The sequence below is a fragment of the Daucus carota genome, chromosome 5 (genome assembly GCF_001625215.2).
Source record: "Daucus carota subsp. sativus chromosome 5, DH1 v3.0, whole genome shotgun sequence".
Classification (NCBI taxonomy): Eukaryota; Viridiplantae; Streptophyta; class Magnoliopsida; order Apiales; family Apiaceae; genus Daucus; species Daucus carota.
Genome location: NC_030385.2, coordinates 25,137,939 through 25,162,155, shown reverse-complemented (window position 1 = coordinate 25,162,155; position 24,217 = coordinate 25,137,939). Strand labels below are relative to the sequence as shown.

General features: G+C 35.1%; 1 protein-coding gene across 1 annotated transcript; it reads right to left on the bottom strand.

Annotated features, from left to right (window-relative positions):
- Positions 1-21,560: 21,560 nt before the first annotated feature.
- LOC108221457 (uncharacterized) lies at positions 21,561-22,992 on the bottom strand. The gene is made up of 6 exons (XM_017395335.2): positions 22,832-22,992; positions 22,476-22,752; positions 22,300-22,399; positions 22,091-22,212; positions 21,930-22,017; positions 21,561-21,847 (listed from the first exon to the last, which is right to left on the bottom strand). Exons 1-6 carry the CDS (start codon positions 22,979-22,981, stop codon positions 21,823-21,825), a joined length of 762 nt encoding a protein of 253 aa, XP_017250824.2. The 5' UTR covers positions 22,982-22,992; the 3' UTR covers positions 21,561-21,822.
- Positions 22,993-24,217: the final 1,225 nt, after the last annotated feature.

The window sequence follows — 24,217 nt, the reverse complement described above, 5'->3', positions numbered from 1 at the left end:
TCCTGTCGACACTAAGAAATATCGTGGCATAATAGGTAGCCTATTGTATATTACTGCTATTAGACCCGATATCCAATATAGTGTTTGCAAGTGTGCAAGATTTCAAGTGGCACCAAAGGAATCTCATCTATCTGCTGTAAAACGGATATTACGATATTAAAAAGGCACTATAGATCTTGGCCTTTGGTATCCAAAAAGTTTACCTTTTAACCTAGTATGCTTTTCCGATTCGGATTATGCCGGACATTTAGTCGACAGAAAAAGTACTAGTGGCACATGTCAGTTTCTAGGAGGATGCTTAGTTTCGTGGTTTTCTAAGAAACAAAACTCTGTATCTATCTCTACTACGGAAGCTGAATATATTGCTGCTGCTAAATGTTGTACACCGGGATTTTTGCTTAAATCTATAGCACTCGTGTTATCGCATAAAATAGATACCACATCAAATTTCACATTATAATCTGCTAATGTTTGCTTCATCCATAATATTTGTGCACAACATTTAGCAGCAGCAATATAGATATCCGACATCACTTCTTACGTGATCATGTCGATAAAGGCGACATAAAAATGACTCATGTGGAAACTGAGTATAATATCGCAGACATTTTCACTAAGCCTCTTGGTTCCGAAAGATTCGCTAAACTCCGATTGGATTTAGGAATGTTGGAACATTCTAAGTGATTTTAGTTTTGGCATTTTATATAATAAATATTTTTCTAGAATATTCATCATATATTTTAGTCATCTTACATGTAAGAAATATTGTCCACTAGAATTTTAAGTATACTCTAAAAATTCAGATTTGTCAATAAAGAAATTTATTGATCGGATTTTTCTGAGTCAAAATTTGAGATTCTAGAATTACTGGTAGTATTTCTTAGGCGGGCGAATATTTTTGGATCTCCGGAAATATTTCTAAGATACTGGATATATGGTATATATTCTAATTAAATATGAAAAATATTTTATTGCCAAAATTAATCACTTAATATAATTTATATATATAATATCTCCATTTATTATTTGCATGATTTATTTTATCCAATGCTATTTTAAATATTTTTTATTTTCAAAAATTGGATAGAATACAATTATGTGGAGAATATAGTTTTAAAAATTATTCAGCAAATTTATTTTACATTTTTCTAAAAATGTTCTCGATTTTTCAAAAATCAAATCAATTCAAAAATTAAATTTTAAAACAGTTTTTATTTACAAAGCGGGTCAAACCCGATCCATCAGTCAATCCCTACCCGGATTTCAAAACGATTTAATCCTGGCCGTTGTTAAAACCTTTGAACAGATCTGAGCCGTTCATTCAAGAAAATATATATTTCTTTCGGTTACTGTTCACTCATTCTATTTCCAAGACTCTCGCCGCTTTTCTCTCTTTTCTCTCTCGACCTCTCGAGAGCTCCTCTTCTCTCCGGCGACTGTAAACTCGATTTCTTAAACCTTTTTCATCAAAAATTGATACTACACTTTTTAAATCCTAATTAGGGTTTATGTGTTTGATGAGGATTTCTGGCGATTTGGCTCTCGGTGATGCTCTCTACTACGAGTTTAAGGGTGTATTCGCTCCTTTTGTTCGATTAATTTTGATTTCTTCTAATCAATTCGAAACCCTAACTTGTATTCGAGAATTTTTGCAGGTGTTTGGTGCTTACTAAGCTTGTTGAAAGGATATGGAGCCATCCCAAAGCGAGTCAAGGTCAAGCTGCGAGGATTTGTCTAATTGAGGCTACTGCTGGGATTGCATGCTTAAGAGATTATGGCGACTGTCTTCACAAGCGCGTCCAGGTAAGGATCCAAGTTGGATTCAACGCACTTGGACACTGGTAAGGGGCTCTAGACGACTGTGTGTCGGCTCTTTAGAATAGAACACAATATTTTATTACAATGCACTTAGTCTATGATGTTGGATTGTCGTTGGGATTGGATTGAATTGGTTGTGACTAATTGCTGATTGATAGTTGATGTTGTAAGTTAGCTGTTGTGATGTCAAATTTTTAGTTCGATATATTTGTATCAACTGAGTTACTTGTTTAAAACATGATTAAATGTGTGATATTAGACTGATGTTACATGTGATTCTGAAGTTGTTATGATATACTTATTCTTGGCAGTTGAGTTACTTGAAGTATGAACTGTTATGTATTGGTGCTGTTTGACTAAGATTATGTGTTATTTAGAATTCAAATGATATGTATCTGTTTTGTTAGTCTTACATTTGCTTAAATTATCAATATATGACATGTTTCATGAGCTTAACTTTGTCTTTCTGATAATTGATGATCTACATAACTTGAGCTAATTGTTTCTTGGCTTATGATCACATAGGACTATGCCTATAGACCTTAAATTGAATTTTGTATAAATCTTGGCATGTGTCTCCTCTGTGATCTTTGTGGTCATGCTAATTTGGTTATCTTTAACTCTGAAATCATGCAATACTCCATCTGTACTAATTTCCAATTGCTGATTGTCAAATTTGTTCCATGAATTGTTATGTAAATTACCTTGACTTAGCTGGTATGTTAGATATAATTGATGATTACTAATGTTCTTAAAGTTTGTTTTAGAACAGGAATCATCAGAGTTTAATATGGAAGCTGATCAGAGTTTAGTAAAGTCTGACAGAGTTTGATAAAGTCTGACAGAGTTTGATAAAGTCTGACCAGAGTTTACATAGTCAAGATTCGTCAGAGTTTACACGTGGAAAGAGCTCAGAAGCGGATATACTTCAAGGAAGGATAGAAGCGGAGGAGTGATTTGCTGACTATGGAAACTAAACAGAAAACTGGAGCAATCTTTGATTGATAGAATTTATAGCAGATTTATAGGATATCAAATCAGAGATTGATTTTGTAACTGTGTCTATATAAACACAGATTAGGGTTACTCTAGATGAGAAGAGTTATCGAGTACATTGTTAAGAACCCTAGCAGCTCTTAGTGATACAATATAAATCACTGAGAGAGTTTTTGTAACTATCAAAGCTTTGTGAATATAAGAGTTTATTGATTTCAATTTCTTATATTGTCTTACTGTGTTACAGATTGTGATCACTATATCATATTTTATAGTGAGTTTATAGGACCTAACAAGTGGTATCAGAGCCAGCTCTGTTAAGATTACTACAGTGAGATCTTAATCACAATCATGTCTGAAAAATCACAAGCTTCATCCTTTAGAGTTCCAATCCTTAAGGCATCTGAATATCCAGTCTGGAAAGAGAGAATGATAATATTCTTAGACTCTGTTGATCCAGAATACCTTGACAGGATCTTTGATGGACCACATATGCCCACCAAGCTCTCTGTTGGGCTTGCTGATGAACCTCAGAAGATGGTTCCAAAAGAAAAGAAAGGTTATACCCCTGAGGACATCCTGTCAATTAGTAAAGACTCAAAAGTGAAACACCTTTTGCACAGTGCCCTTGATAATGCAATGTCTAATAGGGTAATTGGATGCAAAACTGCTAAACAAATCTGGGATGCTCTGGAAACCAGATGTCAAGGAACTCAGGCCATTAAGAAAAACAGAAAAACAATCCTTACACAGGAGTATGAGCACTTTGACTCAAAATCTGGTGAGTCTCTGACAGATCTGTATGACAGATTTGTCAAACTGTTGAATGACTTATCTCTGGTGGACAAGGAATATGATCTTCAAGACTCAAACCTCAAATTTCTTCTGGCTCTTCCTGAAAAGTGGGATTTGAAAGTTACCACAATAAGAGACAATCTTGATCTTGGAGAAATGTCTCTTGATGATGTTTTTGGAAGACTGAAGACCCATGAACTTGAGATGGAGCAAAGAAGCAAACGTCATGGAGGCAAATCAAAGTCTGTTGCTCTGAAAGTACAAGAGGAAGCTGCTAAGAATAAAGGAAAAGCTCATGTCACAAAGTCTGACATTGAGTCATCAAACTCTGATGACTTAAACTCTGATGTCTCAGACTCTGATGACAGTGATGATGAAATGATGCAGTTAGCAGCATTGATGGTGAAAAGCTTCAAGAAATTGGCCTACAAAAAGTTCAACAAAGGCAAAAGTTTTTCAAGGAAAGACAGAAACTCTGACAGAGTTTATGATAAGAAGAACTTCAAGAAGAATGAGGGCAAGGAAGGGAAAGCTGGAAAAGCTGACAAGTATACCTGTTTCAACTGTGGTGAAAAGGGTCACTTTGCATCTGAATGCAAGAAAGCCAAGAAGGAAAAAGAAAAAGCCTTTATCACCAAGAAAGGAAACTGGACAGATACATCTGATTCAGAAGAAGAAGTCAATTATGCTCTGATGGCAAACACTGACAACAACTCTGAATCTACTGCAAAGGTACCTCATTCTACTCTTGCCTTTGATACTGAAGATATAACTGAGTTAAGATTGTTTCTTAAAACTTTGCATACCAGCTTTAGAGATCAGACTTTAGAAAATGAAAGATTAAAATCTGAAACTCTAAGTGTAAAGAAAAGAAATGATTATCTAGAAAAAGAATTAGTTCAGATGTTGGAAGTTCAGAAAGAAAGAGATGATGCTGTCATTGTCAAAGATGAATTATTAAAGAGGTATGCATCTCTTCAATCAGAACTTGCTAAGGAAAGGGAAATCATTAAAACATGGACTAATTCAGGCAAAACTACTCAGGATATCTTAGGTAGTGGAAACTGGAAGAAGGGACTAGGTTACACTGATAACTCAGAAGCAGAGTCATCAAAAACAGAGTTTGTTAAACTCAAAAACCTAAGGTTAAACCTGTTAAATTTGTTGTTGAATCCTCTAAGTCTAAACAAAATAGACCAAAATCAGAGATTAACAACAATTTAAAATCTGATAAGCCCAAACAGGTTAACATAGGACTGATGACTCAGAAACAGCTTAAACATAAGCTTAAAGAGGTAAAGTCTGATAGCAAAGAAAAGGAGCCTAGGAAAAATAGAAATGGCAAGGTTGGAATAGACAAGAGTAATAACTATCTGCCTATTCCAAATGCACCTAGGAAGACATGCCATAACTGTGGGAATACTAATCATCTTGCTAATTTTTGCAGGAAGAACAAGGACATTAACTCTTTACCTACAAAGTCTGGAGTTAGAAAAAGTAGTATTAGATATAAACCACAAGATCCATGTTTTCATTGTGGTAGTTTATGGCATTCTATTTATACTTGCAAAGAATATCATAGTTTGTATTATGATTATTATCAATTGAAACCTTCTTTAAAGGTAAATAAAAACTCTGCAAGTACAAACTCTGTTTCTAGTACAAACTCTGTTGCAAAGTCTGTTAGCTCAAACTCTGATAATAATACCGCTGCAAAAGCTAACAAACTTAATAAGGCCAAGGGATCCAAGCAAGTCTGGGTCCTTAAAACTAACAATTAGTGGTCTTTGTGATTGCAGGGCAACAGGAAGAATATTCTAGTCTTGGACAGTGGATGTTCAGGACACATGACTGGAAATAAGGCCCTGCTGTCAGAGTTTGTGGAGAAGGCTGGCCCAAGTGTTTCTTATGGAGATGGCAACATAGGAAGGACTCTGGGATATGGCAACATCAATCTTGGAAATGTCATCATATCAAATGTAGCTCTTGTTCAAGGGCTGAAACACAATTTACTCTCTGTCAGTCAGATCTGTGACAGAGGATATCATGTTGATTTCTATGAAGAACACAGTGAGATAGTAAGCAAGTCAACAGGCAAAGTGGCAGTGACTGCTCACAGACATGGGAATATTTATGAAATCCACTTGCCTACAAACTCTGAAGGAAAAGCAATTTGCTTGTCTACAAGGATCTCTGCAGAAGAAAGTTGGAAGTGGCACAAGAAGCTCTCACACCTGAATTTCAACTCCATAAATGAGCTTATAAAGAAAAAGCTTGTGAGAGGACTCCCTGAATCACTACTCACATCTGATGGATTATGTGATTCATGTCAAAAGGCCAAGCAGAGAAAGACATCCTTCAAGAGTAAGACTGAATTCTCAATAAAGAAACCATATCATCTTCTACATGTTGATCTATTTGGACCAGTTAATGTACCATCCATTGCAAGGAAGAAATATGCTCTTGTCATTGTTGATGAGTATACCAGATACACTTGGGTATATTTTCTTCACTCTAAAGATGAAACAGCCTTGCATCTGATGGATCATGTGAAACAACTGGATCATGGATCTGAAGACAAAGTGAAGATCATTAGAAGTGATAATGGAACTGAGTTCAGAAATTCAACAATGGAAGAGTTCTGCAAAGAAAGAGGTGTAGTGCAACAATTTTCTGCACCTGGTACACCACAGCAAAATGGTGTAGTTGAAAGGAAAAACAGGACTCTTATAGAAGCTGCCAGAACTATGCTTGATGAGGCTAAATTGCCTACTTATTTCTGGGCAGAAGCTGTTCAAACAGCTTGTTTCACTCAAAATGCAACCTTGATTAATAAGCATGGCAAGACCCCATATGAGATGGTGAAGAAAAAGAAGCCAAATCTGAAGTATTTTCATATATTTGGGTGCAAATGCTTTGTCTTGAAGACTCATCCAGAACAGCTTACCAAGTTTGATTTAAAAGCTGATGAAGGCATCTTTGTAGGTTATCCTCTGATAACAAAGGCCTTCAGAGTCTACAATCTAAGAACAAAGGTGATCATGGAATCCATACATGTGTCATTTGATGACAAGAAAATCATGGGCTTAACAGATATGGATGATCATGAAAAACTGCATTTTGAAAATGAAGAAATATTCTCTGATTCGATAAACTCTGATGAACAGTCAAACTCTGACTGTGAACAAGATACAACAAACTCTGATGAAAATTTACAAGTTCATGATGATGAAGCACTTGCTGAGGGGGAGCATCAGAATGTTTCAGACTCTACCCAAGACTCATCAGAGAATGCTGACTCAAACTCATCAGAGAATACTGATTCAAACTCTGATAGCACAAACTTAGGGGGAGCTACAGAGAATAATCAACTGAATCAGGAGAGCATGGATCAAGGGGGAGGATCCAATGATGAAAATGGTCAACTTCCACATGCTAGGAAGTGGACAATATCTCACACACCTGATTTAATAATTGGAAATCCAGAAGCAGGTGTGCAAACAAGGACAGCTACAGCAAATGAGTGTTTACATCATTGCTTTCTGTCTCAAACTGAACCAAAAAAAGTGGAGGAAGCTCTTCAAGATGCTGACTGGATTCAAGCAATGCAAGAGGAGCTAAATGAGTTTGAGAGAAACAAAGTATGGACCCTAGTACCAAGACCTAAAGACAGATCTATAGTTGGTACAAAATGGGTGTTCAGAAACAAAACTGACAGTGAGGGTGTCATTACAAGAAATAAAGCAAGGCTTGTGGCAAAAGGATATTCACAACAGGAAGGTATTGATTATGATGAGACATTTGCTCCAGTTGCAAGATTGGAGGCAATCAGAATCTTTCTGGCCTATGCTGCACACAAGAAATTCAAGGTATTTCAGATGGATGTCAAAAGTGCTTTTCTAAATGGGAAACTGGATGAAGAGGTATATGTTGAACAACCTCCAGGCTTTGTGGATCCAAAGCATCCAGACTATGTCTATAGATTGGACAAAGCACTTTATGGACTAAAGCAGGCTCCAAGGGCATGGTATGAAACTCTGGCTCAATTTCTTCTTGAAAATGGATTTACTAGAGGTACCATAGATAAAACTCTGTTTTATTTGAATCATGGTAATGATCTGCTTTTAGTTCAAATCTATGTTGATGATATCATTTTTGGTTCCACTAATGCTAAACTCTGTCAAAGATTTGCCAAGCTCATGCAGTCTAGGTACCAAATGAGCATGATGGGGGAACTCAGTTATTTTCTGGGTTTACAAGTTAAACAGACTGAAGATGGGATTTTTATAAATCAAGCCAAGTATACCAGAAATCTTTTGAAGAAATTTGGTATGCAAGACAGTTCAGCTGCAACTACTCCTATGGCAACAGCAACCAAACTAGACAAAGACACTGGTGCATCAGTGGATATCACAAACTATAGAGGAATGATTGGATCTTTGCTTTATCTGACTGCAAGTAGACCAGACATCATGTATGCCACATGTCTATGTGCAAGATTTCAGGCAGATCCAAGAGAGCCTCATCTGATTGCAGTAAAGAGGATATTCAGATATCTCAAGGGAACCACATCATTGGGATTATGGTATCCTAGAGAATCAGATTTCAGTCTAATTGGATACTCTGATGCAGATTTTGCAGGTTGCAAAATTGACAGAAAAAGCACAAGTGGGAGTTGTCAATTTCTAGGTGGAAGACTAGTTTCTTGGTACAGCAAGAAGCAGAAGTCTATTTCAACATCAACAGCAGAGTCAGAGTATATAGCTGCAGGCAGCTGCTGTGCTCAAATTCTTTGGATGAAGAATCAACTGTTGGACTATGGGTTATCCTTTTCTAAAACTCCTTTTTATTGTGATAACCAAAGTGCTATTGCTATGACAGGAAACCCAGTTCAACATTCTCTGACAAAGCACATCAGCATAAGATACCATTTTATAAGGGAGCATGTGGAGGAAGGAACCATTGAACTTCACTTTGTTCCTACTGATCAGCAGCTAGCAGACATATTTACCAAACCACTCAGTGAAGCAACCTTCACTAGGCTGGTGAATGAGCTAGGAATGATATCAGGAACTGAGTAAACATACTGGTCAGATCTTTCAAATTACCATATGTATTGCTCACAAAACTTGCCATGATATACTCTGATTGTTAAAATCTGATGACATTCTCTGATGATATACTCTGTGTGTTATACTCTGATGACATTCTCTGATTGTCATTCTCTGACGATATTCTCTGATGTTTGTAAACTCTGAATCCTGATTAATGATTTCATTTTTATTTCTCTGAGAAAACAAACCTGTGAAGATATTATGAAGCATGATATGAATTAGTAATCATAAATCTCAGTTCAGTTCCTTAATCTTGATCTCAATTTCGTGCTACCACTTAACACTATATGCATGTTGATATCATTGAGACTCTATTACTTCACATATCTTAATTATAAGTGAGACTGACTAATTTGAATTTTCTCTCAGTAAAATTAGACAGTGATTATAAACTCTGATGCTATATACATACCCCTGCAAATAAGCATAGTACTCCTTTGAGATCTTAGATGTCTATATGACAGTGACTGGGAAGACCCAAACACTTACTGGTATTAAGTAATTGCCAAGATTTTATAATCTATGGTGACCAGTCACAATCTCTGATTACTGGAGAAATACTGTTGCACAATAATATTTAAAGGTCGTGATTCATTTACACTGAAAAGCGTCCTTGAAAAAAAAAAAAAAAAGGGGGGGGGTTGGTTTATTTTATATATTTCTCCATCAGAGTATATCGTTTGTCTATGTCTTGAGAGTTTAAATAAATTATTCTTGTCTACCTTATAATTACGAAATTGTGAAATTCTCTAGTCTCTGATTTAATATGTTAAATCACACACATACTGTCACAAGCACATTATTGAGCTATGGATTTTGTGACAAACTCTGATTTTCTGATGAATTTTCTAAAAATCATGTTTTTATTCTGAGGTACTTAGAAATTTATTTTCTTTGATGTAAATCTCAGAGTTTAAAATTCGAGAGATTTAATCTTGATTTTTAAATCTTGTACATTTCAGGAGTACAAAATATTCAGAGAATATGAAGGGAGTATTTCAAACGGATGTATTGTTAGTGGGTTTACATGAAAAACATTTTAATAGGAGAACGTGTAATCAGCATTTATTACTGCACATGTTTTACTGCGCTCATGATTATTACTCTCGTTTCTCTATCCCACTAACATTCAACTACCAGTCAAAATCTGACAGGTGTCCAAGTGAACAAAGAGTCCAAGCGTGTACAGCTACACAAAATCTGAAGAGTTTATCATCAGATTTTATTGTTTCTCTTTTCTTCTCTTCACTTTTACACCTAATCTCCAAACACACTCTCTAAACAAACTCTTACTCTCTTCTCTCTGAAATTCAAATCTTCTCACACACATTTTCTCAAACACTTTTCTCTACTCACAAACTCTCTTCTAATGGCAACTACTACATTCACCCATGCAGGTGTGGACTTTGTCCCCAATAACTATACAGCAATTCTTGACACTGCCGAAGCTCCAAGGGATTATCATCCCATGCAGCAATTTCTTGCCCAGAGTGCTATTGCTACAGCTCTTACCGCTCCTGCCAGACTCTCAGGAAGCCAAATCATCAGTTTTTGGAGGACGGGTAAGTACGACAATGGTGGTGAAAATGGATCACCATCAATTGTGTTTTCATTTGAAGGGGAGGAGTATTTTGTTACTCCAGCCACAGTCAGGACAGCATTCAACCTACCAGAGCGTGACACTGCCTATGTCACTAATGGCGATGCCAATCTAAGGACTATGATGACTGACTTGGGCTACTATGATTCTCTGGACAAACTGGGACAATTGAAGCGTCCTGGACTCAGGAAGGAGTGGAGTTTCTTCTTTGATTGCATAACCAGGGCTTTCCAGAAGAAATCTACCAACTGGGATGCAATACCCATGGACATGCTACAAATTGGGTATTCTCTGATCTATTCTACTAATTTCGATTATGGTAGATTAGTTATTAGAAATATTGGTGAAAGAATGAATGAAAATCGTACAGTTGTATATTTTTCTCGATTTTGCCAATTATTATTCAATGCATCTGTTGGAGAGGTAGCATTTGATGATGAGATCAGACCTTTTAAGTTGCATAAAAGGGCTTTCAAAGATCTCATCTCTAAAGATGAAAAGAGGCCAGTTCTCAGGCCATTCCAGGCTCCAGCACAAATAAGGGAAAGACTGAACATGCCTCCAGCAAATCAACAATCTCCAGTCTCTCCCCAAGCACCCAGAACTTCTGCATCCAAGTCTAAGAGGGCTGCAAAGTCTGATGCAGCCCCCTCTACTGCCAAAAGGACAAGAACCTCTGTTGCTACACATGTTCTGAAATCAAACTCTGCCGTGCCGACAAACACTGATGAGCCAGTAAACTCTGAGGCTCACTTAAACTCTGATGCTCCAAACTCTGAGATCCCAGAAAACACTGAAGCTACTACTCCTCAAAAGCAGAAGAAAAGAAGAAGACTTGTTGCAGCATATGAATATGATGATCTTGAACCTGCACATGCTGTAAACTCTGAACCTACTCCTACAACAGCATCTGTACCTGCTCAAGCCAGTCCTCAGAAGCCAGCCAGATTCAAGAGGAGGGCTCAAAAGCCTGCAAGAACAAAAGTTCCAATCACTGAAATAACAGACTTCACAGTTGAGGAAGAACAAACACCATCAACTACAGTAGCTGAAAATTCTCAAGCTCTGATGGTGCTTCCTATCAAAGCTGTTCCTCTGACATCTCCTACAACATCTTCAACTTCATCTGAAGTAGATGAAGAAATTATTTGCAAGGAGCCAACCACAGCTGAAGCTGGAGCAGATATGTCTGATCTTCATACTCCAGTATCTGATCATGGACCCTCCACTCCAATTCCTCAATCTCCAATGAAAATTCCAGAGGATGCCATTGTTCATGATACAGCTCCAGAAAACTACAGGTCTGATGTAGTTGATGAATCTGACAGAGTAGCTGTGGAAGCTCTACAGTCTCTTGCTCAGACTGGTGAAGAGCCTATCAAATCACAGTCTGAAGCTCAAGAAAAATCTGCTCAAGATAATGTGGAGAAAGTTGCTGATACTGTTCCTGCAACTGACAAAGCAAACTCTGATGCTGATACTGATGATAATGATAGTTCAGATACTGACAAGGATGAAGATGATGGAGTCCCTCTGACACAACAAAAGTGGGAGTCTACTAGCCAGTACAATGCAAGGCTACAAACTCTGAATACAGACTCTGAGCCACTTCCCAGGGATCTTCAGGTTGATCCACCCAATGAAGTATGGGATAAACTCTGGCTGAGCCATCAGCATTCTCTGGAGCCAACTAAAGTTGAAGAATTCTTATCTATGGCAGAGAATAAGATTTCAAACTCTGATGTTATGTCAAGCCTCAAAGGCACAATTCTCTATCTGAAGACATTTCATCCTGCTCATGCTCAGACATCTAGATCAATAGATAGTCTAAGAACAGAGGTGGCAAAAGTCAAGGAGACAAATGATCTGGAAAAGAAAAGGACCATGCTACCTCTGAAAGAGAATGTACAGAAGCTGGTGACTGCAAATGAATCTATGGACAAGAGGATGACTATCATTGAATCAACTCAGGAGAAGATGTCCAAACAGCTTGAAGCCATCCAATCTTCACTTTCTCTGATCACATCCATACTGATTCCTGATGAGGATGATGTCAAAAAGGGGGAGAGAGTAGCTCAAGTCAAATGCAAGTCTACTACTCAAACTCTGAAGAGGAAGAAGAAGGATGATGATGATGATGCTGATGATTTCACCAAGCACAAGAGATTTCAAGCAGGGACTGTGGAAGAGTTTCAAACTCTGACAGTCAAAAACAATCTAAGCAAAGCACAAAGTCTGCTCTAGCACATAATGTCACATCTGGATCAAAGCACAGACCAGTGGCTGGATCAGATAAACCCATGACTGATGAAGAGCTTGCTAGATTGGTTTTTGAACAAGAAAATCCAGAAGCAAATTTGGATTTGGAGTTGATTGCTGCAGAGGAAGCTGAGCTGAAAAAGGAACATGTTGAAGCTATAAACTCTGGAAAGATCCAAAAGTCTGCAAAGTCAACTACCAAGCCAAAAGAGAAAGGGATATTGATTAAGGAACCTACTGTTGCTGATCAGAGTTTACCAGTCAAAAAGGTATACTCTGAAGATGAATATACTTCCAAGGGCAAAAGCAAAGTAGATGAACGTCTGGAAAAAGGCTGGGAAAAGAAGAAGTCTACAACCTCTGACAAGGATCAAGTTGTAAAGGAAAAGAAATTAGAAGCTGCAATCTCTGACAAAGCTCATGTTGCAGAACCTCAAAAAGAAAGATTAACCTCTGACATAGCTCATGTTAATAAGGATGCAAAGAAGGACACAACCTCTGACAAGGCTCAAGCTGTGTTCAAACCAACAACTACTCCACTGGCTGGATTTGCAAAGCCTACTCTGATGACTGAGATAAGCTTTGAAAAGGGCTCAATTCAACCAATCTCTCATCGTAAGGCAGGAAGAGATAAAGGAGGGCTGGGATCCAAATATGAAAAATTTGATCAGAGTATAGGATCAAGACCAGATGACCCCTCATCTCTCTGTGCTCCCAAGACTGGAGTATTGCAAGACAAAATGGACAAACTTGATTCAGTCCAGCTGGTGAAGAATGACAGAGGAGATAATATTCTTATCTACTTCATGTCTGATGGAACAGTGTTTAGAGTACTTGAAGCAGATCTCTATGCTAAACACTGGGAGGAATTGAGATATGTATCACACATATTTCAAGTGAAAAACAAGTCATGTCAACACATCTCCAACCTGCTTAAGGATCAAATCAGAAGAAAGATGGGGATTACAGGAAATAAAAATGCTGGACCTTTTATTCCTAAATACCTCAATCATAAAGGACAGCTGGTGGAGATGAAGAAAAATTCAGCAAAAATTGAAACAATAGGTGGAATCAGAACTCTTGCATTTAATGAAGAGTCTGATAAAGCTTACAATATCAGGCTGGATAGGGACTTGAAGAAGAACAAGATCTATGATCTCAGAGCTGCAATTTATCAAACTGGAGTTTCAGATCCAGAGCTGAGAGAGATCAAGAGACAAATGATTACAGTGCTTGAAGAAGCTGAAAGAGAACTCCTCAGAGGGTATCTACAGACAGCAAATGGTGTCTATGCAGCTAAGGAGTAAAGTATCTGTAAGTTTTAAAAGTTTTCTGTTATATAGTTAAACTGTGTTGCATTTGACTTAAATGTTTTGACATCATCAATTATCTGTTAACTTGCACATAACTTTTTTATGCACAAGTTGGGGGAGATTGTTAGATATAATTGATGATTACTAATGTTCTTAAAGTTTGTTTTAGAACAGGAATCATCAGAGTTTAATATGGAAGCTGATCAGAGTTTAGTAAAGTCTGACAGAGTTTGATAAAGTCTGACAGAGTTTGATAAAGTCTGACCAGAGTTTACATAGTCAAGATTCGTCAGAGTTTACACGTGGAAAGAGCTCAGAAGCGGATATACTTCAAGGAAGGATAGAAGCGGAGGAGTGATTTGCTGACTATGGAAACTAAACAGAAAACTGGAGCAATCTTTGATTGATAGAATTTATAGCAGATTTATAGGATATCAAATCAGAGATTGATTTTGTAACTGTGTCTATATAAACACAGATTAGGGTTACTCTAGATGAGAAGAGTTATCGAGTACATTGTTAAGAACCCTAGCAGCTCTTAGTGATACAATATAAATCACTGAGAGAGTTTTTGTAACTATCAAAGCTTTGTGAATATAAGAGTTTATTGATTTCAATTTCTTATATTGTCTTACTGTGTTACAGATTGTGATCACTATATCATATTTTATAGTGAGTTTATAGGACCTAACATGGTAAAATGCATCTGTTGTATACCTGTGATAACTGATGATATGTGTAATTTTAAGCAATTAAACTCTTGATATTTATGTGGTACTTGATGTTTCATGATTTATAAATGATGTTCATACATAACTGGTATGACTTGTCTGATTATATGGTCCAATATGAACACATTTGATGCTTGTTATGTCTATCTTAGTGAGTCTGTAACTTCCTTGATGTCATGGATGCATAATCTGTGTATAATAATAGTTTAAGCCTAACATGATGTTGCTAGCTGACTATGTGTTTTGCCATGATAAATAATTATTACTTGAATTACTTGTTTATCATATATACATGTGCTAGACTGGTATATTATCTACTGATAAAATGTTACTTTGTGACTCTCAAAATTTGAACTTTTGTGTCCTATATGTTAAGTCAATGCCTATGCTGTGATGTCATATTATGCATGCCTACTTAGAGATTATGTAATACCTAAATATCTGATCAGTTCTGAGTACTTGAGTTTTGTATTGAATACTGATGAGATTGCTAGCTGTAATGTATTGTGTAATGTGATTTTGCTGGTCTGCCTTATAGATTTAGAGTGCTGAGGACTTAGAAAGTGATTTAGGAATTCCTTTTAGAATTAAGTCACTCACACACTTTGCCCACACACAAAGACATGGCTGGGGAGCCCTTGAGCATCCTGGTATCTTGATCACTGGTGTGTTTAATGGCCACTTAGATTTAGGTTTTTACATTATTAAGATAGAATATTGCTTATTATGAATGTGTGAAATTATGTTATGTGAATGCTTGCTTGGCTGTCTGATGTGAATTACTTGGTAAATGTGCTTGGAAATTGAATTATCTGAGATTACTTGTCTTGTGCTGTGTATTTGCTGCCATATGAATAGTTGTTTGTCTCCCTGATTTAGACAATATATATTTTTCTAAAATTAGACAAATTGGAAGTTTTGACTTTTTAAACTCCGTGCCAACTGTTTTTGCTTAAAACTGAGTTTTATCTTTCCAAACATGGCACTTTGAGTCCTATCACATTTAAGAAAAGACTTTTTGTGACTGCTTGCATTGAATGCCTTGACTGCTGTGTCAATATCTGTGCACGCACACACACTCTTAGTGGGGTCTGATTCCTCCAACTACTCTTTGCTGCATATTCTTTCAAACTCAAGGTTTTATACTGAAAATTCCCTCCTTTTTGCACAAAAAGCACTGCACACTGTTTTTCTATAAATAGCCACTGCCTTTGCCTTTTAAAACACACACATCAGCACTTTCATTTCTGTTTTTAAACCTTGCATGGAATTTCAAAATCTTCCAAACCCTAACCCTAAAACTCCAACCTACTTTCCTTCACTTCTTTTTGACATGGAAATGAACCAGTTTCTTCATCACCAATCTTCACCATTCTCTCCATACAAAAACACCACCACTACCAACCCCTACCACAAGAAACACAAACACCATAACCAAAACACTCACCACAACCAAAACAACCAAAACAATCAAACTCAAAACTCTTCTCACCAACTTTCTGCCATCAAAAATCCTTTTAACTTCAATCCCTCTGCAAATCAAAACCAAAACCATACCTCTGGCCAATCTTCTAGACTTTAAAATGCCTCTCATATTACCTACTCTAGGAGGAAGCATCTCCCTGGCCCTAGGATTCCACAGTTGGTTAATCTGTCCAATGTAGGAAAACTGACTACGATGGTTAAAAATATTCAACCTAGTATGATGGTTTACTTGCCTCAAAAAGGTGTTGTGCATGGTATTGTTATGTGCAGTAAATGGGATAATATGATATTTTATAGGGGTCAAAGTTATCACTCCTATATTATGGGTAAATTTTATAGTAACATGGTTAATAGGAAGGATGAAAATGGACTGTTTGTTTTTACCACTGTGATAAATGGTAGAAATGTGTTTGTTGATGTTGATATTTTGTATAAGGCTTTCAGAATTGAACCTGAATTTATTCCTCAACCTTGCATCAACTTTTTTGAAAAGTTTATATTTGATAGGAAAGAATTTGAGACCTATGTGACTTTCTTCTGTGATTCTGAGTTGCCTCCTGCTTTATGTGTTGAGAATTGTGGCATTATCTTAGAGCATTTTACTCCTGATTATCAACAGCTTGTCATAATTGTTAGAGCAAATATTCTGCTTCAACCTAGGAATGATAAGTTCTTTGATTTTGTGGATTTGAAGGTCATGTATCAGCTTGTCACTAATTCTGTGGAATTCAATGTGCTTTATGTGATTCTGATTAACATGTTCCTTGCATTTCAACAAGACTTTATGCCATATGGATTGTTACTTACCTCTGTGTTTGAACTATTTCACATATCTATGCCTAGAATGTTTGCTGAAAGAATTGAGTACATAGGTGTAGAGGAATTAGTTGTCCCTAAAGTGCCTCTTAAGGATATTAAGCCCTATAGGTTTACTCTCATTGATAAGACTATGGAAGAAGTCTCACATGATTTTGTTAGGGCGAATGAGCTCCTTAGGAATGTTATCACAAAAATTAAAGACAAATTTGAGGATAACAATAAGGAAATTAGAGGACTTAAGGATAAACTAATTGAGGTATGTGAAAAATTGGCTAAGGTTGAGAATGAGTTAGAATCTGCTAAGAAGGCTTCAGATACTAGGCTTCAAATTGCTAATTTGAATGAAATGATTGTTGATAATGAACTAGTTGCTATTGGTGTTGGTGCACAAGATGATCTGCCTGAGCTTGCTGTGTTTAACACAGAACTGGGATTTGTTGTTGCTGTTAAGGAGGCTATGTCCTGATCTGTTGATTTCTGCTGGATTGTTGGTTTTTGATGCTTGTTGCAGGTGATTATATCTAAGTTATAATAAGTTTTTATTGTTGTAGTTTGTTGTATTTCAATGACTCTATGAGTCATTTCCAGAACCAGTTGTTAAGCTTGTGTTAAGCTTTTTAGTGCAGGTTTCATGTTCTAGATAATCAGTGTTAGGGATTGATTAGAAAGAACTAATTTTATTTTAATACAATTTGCACTCGGAATTAGTACTGGTGTCTCCTCTATTATTATTTTCGAGCTTTTACTGTATATTGAGCCGAATTACTATTGGTAGAGCACATTAATCCCAATTGCTTTTGCACGAATAAATGCAAAATATTTATGATTGAAAGCAAAATTTCTCAATCATAAATTACTTCTTCGAATGACAATATCAAATTCGATTTTTTTACTCGACTTAATATATATATATATATATATATATATATATATATATATATATATATATATATATATATATATATATATATATAAGAAAGTTCTATGGAGACTGGATTATTTGGAGACTGTAGAGACCTAATCCTGGCCATCCAATCATTAAACATCCAACGGCTGCATATATTTTGTCCTGCACGTTTGTTTTCTCTCCCTATCCTGTCCTGCACTTCTAAATCGATGAACAACAAGCAGTACTTCTAAATCTTGCATAACATAAAATAATAATCCCATAATATTGGTGTTCAATCACCGAAATCCTAACAAATAAAAATAATAATTGCATACAAAACAAAGATGTAGTTGGACATTGCTATGATTGGCACTGAACTCATTGTCATTGTCCTGCAACGAATTGAATTTGTTACAAGACAAAATAACACTTAGATATATCACAAATATGCAGGACAAATTATTAATATTACATTACTAGAAATGCAGGACAAGAATAGTGTAAATTACAAACATAGTTTTGAATTAAAACTAAAAACAAGAAATGCAGGACAAGAATATTAATAATACATTACTAGAAATGCAGGACAAGAATAGTGTAAATTATTAATATTACAAAACTGGAAATGCAGGATAAGAAATGCAGGACAAATAATATTTAATCATGTCCATTAATTGCCATATTATTTAACGGTAGATCTTGTAGTCTCTAATGACTCCAAATTTTTTGGTCTCCATTGAGCCCAACTCTATATATATATATATATATATATATATATATATATATATATATATATATATATATATATATATATATATATATATATATATATATATATATATATATGAATTCGAGTTACAAATTTAAAAATCGATTACTTGGACTTCAAAAGAAATCCAAAAGTCCTTATTATTCGAATATGAAGAATGCAATATCCTTCGTTAAAATAACTTATTGGATTCAATATTTACTTCAAAAAAATCTGAAGAACTTGAATTCAGTTCGACTCATTCGAACTTAAGTGAATTAAAGCAACTGAAAGCTTGAAAGAGTGAATCACTAAGAATTAAGGACAAATATTTCTATCCTAAAACTGAATCACTTATGAAAGATTCTAATACTAAGACAAGTTTTTTTTTGGAAACCAAATCTTTCTAATACAATATTGTTTTACTCTTTGAAAGAGTTAACTAATTTTGTCAAGATAAAAGGAAAAGATTTTTTTTATCTCCTTCTTCAAACATTTCTTTTTGGGCTTTTTCAACCAAAAGGGGAAGAGAATTTCTATATAGAAATATCAATTTTAAAATTTTAAAATCCTTCCCACGACCAAAAAGATGGATACTTTCCTAAATTTTTTAATTCTAATCAAATCTCTGTTTTGCAGAAACCTTAAGGGATTATTTAGGCTTCTATTCTAGGATATACGTGTGAGAAAAACTATTTTCAAATACATGCATACACGTAGAGGAAGCACACACTCGAAAATTTAAATTTTATGTTTGGTTGATAAATACCAAAAAGGGAAAGATTAAAAGAATATCTTCGATATATATTTAATTATATATTTGTTTTGGTATTTATCAAGAATATTAAATTTAAATTCACTTAGTAATCCTCCCAAATAGGACATTGATTTATTTGATTAATTAAAAGTGAAAGGTTATCTTGGCAAGTTATTTCAAAATCGTTGAATATTTTCTTGGTACTAAAATATATCTGTCTTAAGAAAATATTCATTATGCAATAGTCATGCTGTGGAGTTTTGTACTTCTACGATTGCCTCTCTTTTCCTATTGCAACATTAAATACATGAGACTGGATGAGGTATCATCTACATATGATATTCTTCAAATCACTCATGTGACATTATTTTATTAATAGTTTATTCCATTTTATTTCTTCGGAATAAATTATGTTAAATCTCTCAAAAATAATAAATCCTTCACACTTCTATATTGGTATTTTTCTATGAAAGGATTGATCATCTCCTTATTAATATTTGCCTTGAAAATATTAATATCGTCTTTGATTTCATTTCTGGAATATTTTTCTTGGTCTCTCAAATTCAGTATTTTTCAGAGAAAAATATTTTCAATATTTAGAAAGCATTCCAAAATTGTCAAATTCATGACTTATCATGAACATCGTTTTTCTGAGTATTTTGGAGCCAAAAGGATCGTCAAAGAGTCTACTTGTTCTGACTAAAGACGAATTATTTCGGTTTTACGAATATCGTTCATTGAAGAGAATATCTGGGTTTAATACTCTAAAATAGTGATGTGCTCAAAATATGATTTTGAAATTAATCGCAAGTGCACGATCCCATTTTAGTAATATAAGATTCGTTCCAAGGACTAAATTTATTTTCGCGAAAATTTAATTTTTAATTTAATCAAATTAGACCAAAAGATTTTGAGTTGAATTTGGATTAATCTAGTTTGATGATTAAAATAAAAACATAATACTGATTATTATTAAACTAAAATAACAAACAGCTAATAAGTTAACAACTATTGTTAATTAATTAACTAATAAAAAAAAACAAAAAAAAAAACTAAATGTAAAAATAAACAAACAGAAAGTGGCAGAAGGTGATATCAAACAGTGCACAGGAATACGAACGGTCGCCGCGCGCCTTGACCGGCCTCAACAAAAACTAAACAAAGAAAAGCTACTCACCGGAATCTATGGAGGTGCCCGGAATAGCTTAAATCTCACCGGAAAATTTATTTGACCGGAAAATCTAGCCATTCCAAATATTTATAATCAAACCCAGCTAACCTCTAAACAAGATTTGACACTAATTTCTACACTAAATAGCCCCTAAACTACCCATTTCTTACCAAAACAAGACCCAAATCAAGCCAAAACAACTCCAAAATCTACCAAATTTTAAATCTAGCCTATATAAAATATAACTAACCAAAACCCACTAACCTCAAGTCAAAATCATAAACTAAATTTTACACCAAAAAGCCCCCCAAAAATACCAAAACAAACAACAAGGACAACACCAAATCATACCAAACTAACTCCAAATCACACAAAACTTCAAAATTAGCTTATCTACCATGTTTTTAACAAAACCCCATCAAACTACAAACCAAATCAAAAATACAAATACAAAACCATTGAACCCACTAATAATATTGAGAATTAAAAGGGCTCAATCTAAATACTAAAAATGTAAACTCAAAAACACAAAATAAAGGCTCTTCAACCCACAAGTGGTTGGCATACATGCCACTTTATCCACTTGTTGGAAAGAAAATAGATCATAACTATAAATTTCTACAAGGTAAGAATGCAAGAGATAAAAAAACCAAACTTGAACTTATATAAATGGAAAGTGTTTACAATATTTGAGATATTACAATTTGAAAGAGCAAGCTATTCTAGATGTAAAAAATGATAAAGGAGGTTACTAACAACTAGGTAAAAACTAGGATAAAGAATAAGATGGTGGCTAATGAGAGAAAAAAATGTTTACTAGTAGATATGCCCGCGGTGCAGGGCGTGGTATTAAAAAAAAAAAAAACATGTTTAAGTAAATAATTTTGACTTGTTTGTTGTTAAAATCTATTCTCATATCTTTTGCAGTTACCTAACTGGATTTGTCTGTATAAGAAAACTCAGTCGTGAGACTGATTTACAACTAATGCTACTGTAATTTAGTTTAAATAATACATTTGCGTTTAATTTTATTGTTTTTCAATTTGCATGAGAAAACTATCCGGATAATGATTACTTATGCGAAAATTATTGAAACACTAATTTGATGTGCATATCAGAATAAAAGCCTACATTCTAAAGTGCAAAGATTTGATAGTTTAATACAGACAACAAAGTACGTAAGGGAAAGCATTATTTCTAAAAACATCAGGCTCTCGAAGGAGCAAATCACAACACGGATAAACAGAGAGAGCAACTTCAGGTTGAACCAAACTCAAAGTAGTAGAGGAAATTCCACTTCATTGCTTGCTTGTATTTCACAAACTCATTAATTGTTATGCCATGCAGCCAACCTGTAGTATCGAATTGTTTCATATTGATTTTAGATATGAAGAAAGGAATTTATCTTTCAATTATATTTGTTACGTTACTAACCTTAATGCGTCCCTTAGATCCTCAACTGCCCCATGATTTGGATTTATGAAAAACCTTGTTGGTGGCAAGTTTGACAACTTTGGCGCGTCTAAATCATAAAATGTAGTAATTTAGTTTTGTGAAAACATTAGAAGACATGAATTTAACTAAATGAAAACTACCTCTGAAGAATTGTGCTTGACAACTTGAGATGATAACGATAATTGGATGTTGGACAGCATCATGAATTGCTTGATCAAATTCTTCTGCCATTTCGTCGTAGAAAAGCACTTCTGCTGATGTGCTGTTCAAAGTTTGATAGAATATTTTAGTCTTCGAATATGAACTATCTTTTTATTTAACATTAGAGCTTAACAATCTAAATACTAACTGCATATCATTGATGGTAAAGCGAAAACAGGATTTTTGCTGGTTATATCTGTTTCTGAAGGTACTGATTGGGTCATGGTGCTCCAATATTCCAACAACATCTACATAAGAAATCATATATTCAGAAATAGTTGAAATCACTATATGGCATTGGTGTACATAACAAAAAAGACTCACCGATCAGAAATTTGTTTTCGCTTGCAGCTTCCATTAAAGTTGACAAATCAGTGAATTGAAAGACATGAGGCGGGATATAATCCACATCTCCGGTCAACAAAACCTCAGTCATATGATTCAACTGGATATAGATATCACTTGCGAAGCATCTTCCAAATTGCATGTCCGAATATCTCCTAACAACAAAATTATTCACATCATAGGTTTCTCCTTCAATAATATGATCCTCGAACTGGTGCCTGATTTGTCGAGGAATATATGCCTGAATCCGTCCTCCCTGTAGGTGAAACACTACCATTAATATTATCATAAGCTTCAACTGTATATTATTTGGAGTTTGAACAAAGTTAACATACCAACCCATCGACGAAAATCAAGTTAATTCCAACTATTTCTGCATCGCGATTGATCTGCTGCCACATTCTTGTTACTTGAACCTTAAGCCTCCAATTATTTCTTGTTTGAGGGCTTAGGTTGGATATCATTTGGTATGGAATGTCATCCATGATTGTGTGAATTTTTTCTGCTATGCTCACTGGAATTTAAAGTCACGGTTCATTCCATTTCTCCTACTGAATTAGTGCTCATGACTGTGTATTTCTTGGATGGTAGCTATTATTAGAAGGAATCTTCCTACTTTAAACTGTAGTCCTGTGCACGGTGTTGTATCATTGAACTTTCTAAATAGAAGGAGTTTATGTGTTCGTCCAGAATGTGTGGTTTACTTGCTTCTATGTCGACATCGGTTGCATAATTGGAGATATATGGGGCCTGGTAGGCTGAGTGCACTGCAAAGTGCATGCTTTCTCTTTTGCTTTTTCTCTCCCATCTGCAAAGTTATATTATTTTTTGACTTATATATTGGGCAGTTTCCAATAGCAGAATGTTTACAATATAATTCCCAATACATTGTTAATATGATAAAATCTGAATACTAAAATTTCAGAATAATCAAAAGCATTATACAGCATGGTTAATTGTCTGCTGAGGCTGACAATTAATAGAAAGTAGTCCAAGTAGTATCATTACAACAAAATAATAGTCATTCAAATTCATATTACATGTTCATTCTTCCAAAAGCATTAGCTGGTGTTCTTAGAAATGGCTTATCCGGCATAACTGTAGGTTGTGTTGCTAACACCCTGGGAATCAAAGTTCAGCTGAGAGAGACCTTGTAAATGAGTGCTTGAAGATGAAGGCTGAAAGAAATAATAAAGTTTGGTCAGGAATTATTAAATTCGAATGAATTATTGATCCTAGAGTATGATTAAACTTTGTTTGACCTGTGCATGGTCAGCTTGCTTGGTTTCTGATTCGTGAACAGCCAGATCATGGAATCCTTTGCAGATATTAGTTGCTAAATACAATTTGACATCCTTCAGAACATTGACATCGCTGATCAAAATCTTGACAGTGTAGTTTTGATTGAGCAGATCCTTTAGAATTTGCGGAAATGTTGTAGTGGGCTGATCCTAATGTAGCAGAAAGAAAATGATTAGTAAAACCATAACAAATATTTATAAAACAAATTCAAGTTGCTTAATCTTAACTACGATGTCGAAAACCCTCTTGCGAATGATAGTCCTGACTTGACGATCTTTTAGAAGGATCTGTAATTCACCACTATTATCACATGCCATCACTGCTAATTGAAACCTGGAGTAACGAATTCTGCAATTAGTGAATTTCTGAAAGTTTTAAATTGTTTCCAAATACATGTCCTCACTTACTTCTTATCTGCA